The sequence below is a fragment of the Asparagus officinalis genome, chromosome 3 (genome assembly GCF_001876935.1).
Source record: "Asparagus officinalis chromosome 3, Aspof.V1, whole genome shotgun sequence".
NCBI lineage: Eukaryota > Viridiplantae > Streptophyta > Magnoliopsida > Asparagales > Asparagaceae > Asparagus > Asparagus officinalis.
Window position 1 is genome coordinate 106,293,423 of NC_033796.1, and position 6,187 is coordinate 106,299,609.

Here is a 6,187-nt window from a genome sequence, read left to right on the forward strand (position 1 = left end):
TATGTATGAAAATATAATAAGCTCAAGTGGGTGTGGGTGTAAACAATAAGTAAAATCAAATCTAACTCAAATAGCAAATTAGCAATAATAAGAATATAAAAATCAATAATAATATTGCTAGAGAAAAGGGTTAGAAAACTTCTCTATAAACACAAAGAGAGGATGAGAAGATATTAAAGATGAACTCCTCAACAGATGATGCAAACTCCTCTTTGTAACAACAAATCATAAAAACAAACTAAACAAACTTAAACTCTTTTAAAACATTTCTTGGATTGGGTTGAGAACTGAGATCAAGGGGGTATTTATAGCCTCCCAAAAACTCAGCCAAGAACCCCAAACAAAAGACCAAAAACCCCAACGAATCAGAAATATGATTCTGTACCAAATATGACTGTTGGGCGATCGGCTCGTGAAGGTCATTAAAACTGAGAAAACAATCAAAACAGGCTACGGTCAACCGCGACGGTCGACCATGAGAACTTACAGACTGACGGTCGACCGCTACGATCGACCGTGAAAGTTTCTGCTAACTTCTCAGGAAAAAACATGGGCGTGGTAGACCGTGGCGGTCGACCATGAACTGATATATGAAATTTCAGGTTTTGAAAACAGTTTGCTGATTTTAAAACACTAAAAATATCAAATAAATTCTAAAAATTATAAAACTTTGAAAAATAATTGTAGTCATGATAATACACATGCTACAAAAACTGGTTTTCTAAAAGGACTTCCCAAATGAGAAATATCATTATTTTACAAAATAGTCCAAAACACAAAAATGTAAACATATGAATTTTGTCATTTAGGCTAAACCATGTTTTGAAACTTTGCATAATAATTATGTAGACTTAATAAAATATGTATATGATTATTGTTAAGTCCAAAAACTAAGAATACAATATTTTTACAAATACAATAGAAAATAAAACATATGAGTATGTATATGAAAATATATTTGTTTCATATCTAAGTAGTTAAACCAAATCACAATAATAAATATGAAATATGTAATTTCATATTTATAAACATAAAAATCAAAACTTGTGTTGTATATATATATGACTACATATATATACAAGGAAACCAATGAAATGTGTGTGTATATGATATTGAGCTTAGAGTATCTAACACACATAATATAAAACCTAAACTAGATTACCCAAGCCGATCTTGATCTTCAATAGCTTGACTTGGTACACTATGCGGATGAAGCTGAACTTGGATCTTGAACTTGAATTGCATAAGCTTCACTCCACAATTCCGCCAACCTCCATTTGATATCGTCATTGAAGCGCTATTCCATCCATCCTCCAACTCATTGTTTGCCTAGAATAAATACGAAAACACAAACACTAGACAAACAATATTAGAAGTAAATTGTTTGTTAAACATTATCAAAACAAGAAGGCCAACACATACATGTTGAAGGAGATGAAAGTTTTATGAAAATTATTACAATTTCTGATATAAAAAAGATCAACTATATGATATAATTAATTGCTTTAAAATAATCTAATCTAATCTAAAAGAAGAAAATTGATAAAAATATTATGAAAATTATTGTTATTTCTTAATATAAAAAAGATTAAATACGCAATATAATTAATTACTTTAAAATAATTTAATCTAATCTAATAAAAAGAAATAACAAAGTCACATATCTATAGAAGGAGATGAAAGTGCTATGAAAATTATTGTAATTTCTTGGCTTATATATATTTGCATGTAATGTTGCAAGTGAGAGAATAACAATTGTAAATAGAGTTCTATTTAAATAATAATAGTATAATTAAACTTTAAAACTAGTTATGCAGTATCATGAACTACTTAAATCTATAGAGCAATCGTTGCCAAAGAGGGTTGTTCAGAATAAGAAGAAGGAGAAGTCAGAAATGGTTAAGGAGAGACCTAAGAGCTCATCAATAGGCTACGTAAGCATCAATTATTCTTTACACATTCTTGCATGTTAATATCGAACGTAATTTTATAACTTTATCAGAATTACATGTTAATTTGATTCTTTCATATTAACTTTCTGTGTGCGTGTTAGCATACATTGTTGCATGTTAACTTACATTGTTACATGTTAATGTTCATTCGTACATGTTAGTTTTTTTAGTGTAACATGTTAGTTTTTTTAGTGTAACATGTTAGTTTTTTAATGTTCATTCGTACATTGTTACATGTTAATGTTCATTCGTACATGTTAGTTTTTTTAGTGTAACATGTTAACTTTTAGCCTTATGTGTTAACTTTTTGGCTTACATGTTAACATTTCAACATTTTGTTGTCTTTCATAACTTATCCTTAATTTTTCATTGTTTATCTAGCTAATAGTTATTTAGTAATTTTTTTAGATTGTTTCCTAGCATATCAATGTTGCTTTTGAGAGGGAAGATGAGATAAAAAAGTTAACAGGTGATGAACAAATTCATTTTTGGAGGAATGCTGCTAAAATAAATTGAAAATTACTCCATGATGTCAAGCGTAGTAAGCAATATCAATGAGATGCTTGCGCCAAGGAGAAATAAAGGCTTAACAAGAAAGTGGAACCCTATGAAGGAACCAGTGATCTCATTGACCCTGAAGAACTGAAGAAGAATGTAAAGAATCTTATAACACAGAATGATAGGCATACTAAGACATAGAAGAAAAAGAACAATGTTTTGGATTCTTTTGATAGGGGTGATGATATTGGTTGCTTCGATTATGGCAATGTAACCAATATTAGAAAAGAAGCTTTGTGGAGGAGGTTATGCAAACGGAGAAGGAAATAGATAAAGTAGAAGAGAAAAACCAAGAAGCTACGCAATAAGAGAAGGAAGTGGAGAAAGAAGAAGGGCAGGAAGTGGATGTTGAGAATGTGGAGAATGAAAAAGAGAAGAAAGATGGGAAAGAAGAGGATGCTGAGAATGTGGAGAGATAGGAAGAGAAGAAAGGGGAAGAGAAAGAAGAATAGAAGAAAGAGGAAGAGAAAGAAGAATAGAAGAAAGAGGAAGAGAAAAAAGAGGGAAAGAAGGAGAAGGTTGGAGATATCAATTGATAAATTCTTCATAGAACCGGAGGCGAAAGTGTATCAGAAGAAGATGAAGAAAGTTGTTTCAAAGGCGGGGACAAGGGCACCGAGTACTAGATTAGAATGAGATCACAGCTAGTTCGAACCCCATTCACTGAAGGAAAGAAGAAGGGAATTGATGAAGAGATAATTGAAGTATCACACCAGAAAATTGAGGAGAGAAAAACAATCAAGTACTGCTACAAACCCGATGAATGCAACTAGGATTTGCTGAAGAACAGGAAAATCAAGAAGAAGAAGGAGGAAGCTCTTCTGAAGTTGTTAAACAAGAGTATTCATGATGTTTCTAATTTTAGCATATGCCTAGAGGATAGTGAAGGAACTTTCATTCACAATTTTAGAATATTCTGATCATGTAGCAGCAAAGCTCACACAAGATGAGAATAAATGACTTTCTAATTTTTGCAATTAGAAATTCCATCAGTAAGATTCGTAATTCTCATTCATGTTTACCTGTACATTACCTATGAACTTTTAACCATACATGTTAATGTTTGTGTATAACTATTAATATTATACTATATATGTTAACTTAGGACACATATGTGTTAACTTTTACTCGTACACGTTAACTTTCATTGCTACATGTCGACTTTTATCGCAAACTATTAACGTTTGCTCTTTCATGTTAACTTTCATTGATACATGTTAACTTTTATAACAACCTATTAACATTTGCCCTTTCCTGTTAACTTTCTTTAGCACATGTCAACTATTATTAGCAACCGTTAACTTTTGTGTCTTACTATTATATTTGAGGAGGTGTATTATTGTCAATACTTCGAATAGTAGTATTGATGCTTTACAGCTTCTGTATTTTCTTTGTGGAAGCCGTCTCGATGACCATGCAACTTTAATATGTTAAATATATGCATAGCTTTCTTTTATGTTTTATTATTGTGCATGTTAATTTTCATTCTTGCATGGTAATTTTGTAGGTCACGAAAGCTTTGATAGATAGAATAAGCGCATGGTTAGAGAGACCAAAAAATACCTCACCGAGTAAGAAATATGGAGTCATATCAACTTATTTTTGCATAAGCACTAGATCAAACCCCTAACCATCTTCATATCTTGTTAATAATTGACATAACATTATCTTATTTGCAATATAGCCTAGTCTTTATGCCAACACTCCTAATTTTTCACATATGCAAAAGGAGTTCCTCACTCAATATGGATTTAGATTTGAATACAGTAAGATATGGTGGGGCAAAGAAAGAGCACAAGAGGCTATGTACGGTTTTAGTTATGAGTCTTACGATCAATTAAGATGATAAATTTTACAGTTATCTGTTTAAATGTACAAATATTGATCGTAGTCACTCCACCCACAATGTTAGTAGTTAATTTATCATGCAATATATTTCCCTTAGATGCTTCATGTTAATTTTTATTAATATATATTTTAGCTATCATCGTGGACTGTTATGTTTCATGAAAAATTATGAGCTTTTATGTTAATATATATTACCCTTATGTTCCAATGTATTATATTTATGTAAAATGTGGTCATATTGTTGTACAGGTATGAGCAAAAGGTGAAGGAAACGAATCCAGGAAGCTACATTTGCATCGACCAGAATGAAGGAAGGTTCAAAAGACTGTTTATATGTTATACTGTTTGCATCATTAGTTTCATAAATGGTTGTAGACCCCTATTATTTTTGGATAAGACCTTTTTGAAAGACATATACAAAGGCACGCTCCTGAGCGCCATACCATATGACGGAGACCAATGGATATTTCCACTTGCATATTTCATATATGATCAGAAAAATGTTGATAATTGGAGATGGTTCCTTCAAGGCCTGTGGTCCATACTGTATGAAAGACCAGACCCATACTATCCTCCCCATCAATTGGTTATTATTTCTGATGCCTACAAGGGGATTCGAGAAGCGGTGAGAGAATATTTCCATGAAGCAATTCACTCAAGATGTGTTCTGCACCTGGTTGAAAATTTTAGATCAAAACTAAAAGCTTTGGGAATGAAGGCAAAAGACGTACAAGTTTTGGGGAATTTGCTCCAATTAACTTGCTATAGATACACTGTTACGGAATGGAACGACTACATGAATGATATATATGAGATGTCTCCAGCTGCATATGAGATTGCAATTAACTACTCGCCAGAGCATTGGGCAAATGTATTATTCCCTAGCATCAGGATCCGCACTCAATCATTATGAGTGAATTTTCCCTTCTGTAGGTTAACTATCACTGATATTATCTGGCTTATATGTGAATTTTTCCTTCTGTAGGTTAACTATCGCTGATATATATTAGTGTTTACCAATATATGTTAACTTTCATGTAGTTATGTTAACGTTCCATACTAAAGGTTAAGTTTTGTGGCTACATGTTAATCTTATTATATATTAGATGCTGACCATACTTTCTATTATTTTGATGTTTGCAGATATGGTTATGTAACTTCTAATATTACAGAATCCTTTAACAGCTGGATACGTGAAGCTCGATTGTTGCGTATCCTGCAAATGCTGGAGCATATCCGCAAACAAATTATGACTCGCATGAACAACAGACGCATAATGGCTGATAAGTGGACAAGCTATCTTTGTCCTAAAGCTGAGCAAATTGTTAGAGAACATATGGAAAAAGGATCTACTTTAGATATTAAGCAATCTAGAGGTGATATATTTGAAGTGCAATCACATAGAACCACTCACGTTGATTTGAGAAGAGGACATGCACTTGCCGTGCTTGGGACGTAACTCGTATTCCTTGTGTGCATGCTTGTGCAGTCATCTTTAATATGAAAAGAGCGGTATATCAATATTGTGACTGGTTCATGTCCGTAGAAGCGTTTAAAAAGAGCTACGATAAAATATTATATCCCATACCAGATTATGAGAAGCGGAGTGTGCCCAGGGATGAAATCCAGATTTTACCACCAATTACCATGAAGAGGAGGGGAAGAAATAGAACAAGATGCATAAACAACAGAGAAGTCTTGAAACGTCCCTTCAAATGTGGTCGATGCAAAGCTGAGGGGCACAACGGATCAACTTGCAACGAGCCCATCGGTGATTAGTGTGTTATGTTTCTTACAACAGGAATGGCGCTAGAGAAATATAAGTTGTA

General features: G+C 32.8%; 1 protein-coding gene across 1 annotated transcript; it reads left to right on the plus strand.

Moving 5' to 3' along the window:
- LOC109835544 lies at positions 1,812 to 5,817 on the plus strand. The gene is made up of 6 exons (XM_020403512.1): positions 1,812 to 1,934; positions 4,195 to 4,316; positions 4,608 to 4,673; positions 4,734 to 5,229; positions 5,424 to 5,443; positions 5,502 to 5,817. The coding sequence occupies exons 1-6, from the start codon at positions 1,812 to 1,814 to the stop codon at positions 5,815 to 5,817; spliced, it is 1,143 nt and encodes a 380-aa protein (XP_020259101.1).

What these genes read in the sequence shown, in the direction of transcription:
- LOC109835544 (XM_020403512.1), top strand. Translation starts at nt 1,812, where the DNA reads ATGCAGTATCATGAACTACTTAAATCTATAGAGCAATCGTTGCCAAAG. An exon ending in GAAAGAGCACAAGAGGCTAT is followed by an intron (nt 4,317 to 4,607) that starts GTACGGTTTTAG and finishes ATTGTTGTACAG; the next exon opens with GTATGAGCAAAAGGTGAAGG. An exon ending in CGCCAGAGCATTGGGCAAAT is followed by an intron (nt 5,230 to 5,423) that starts GTATTATTCCCT and finishes TCCATACTAAAG; the next exon opens with GTTAAGTTTTGTGGCTACAT.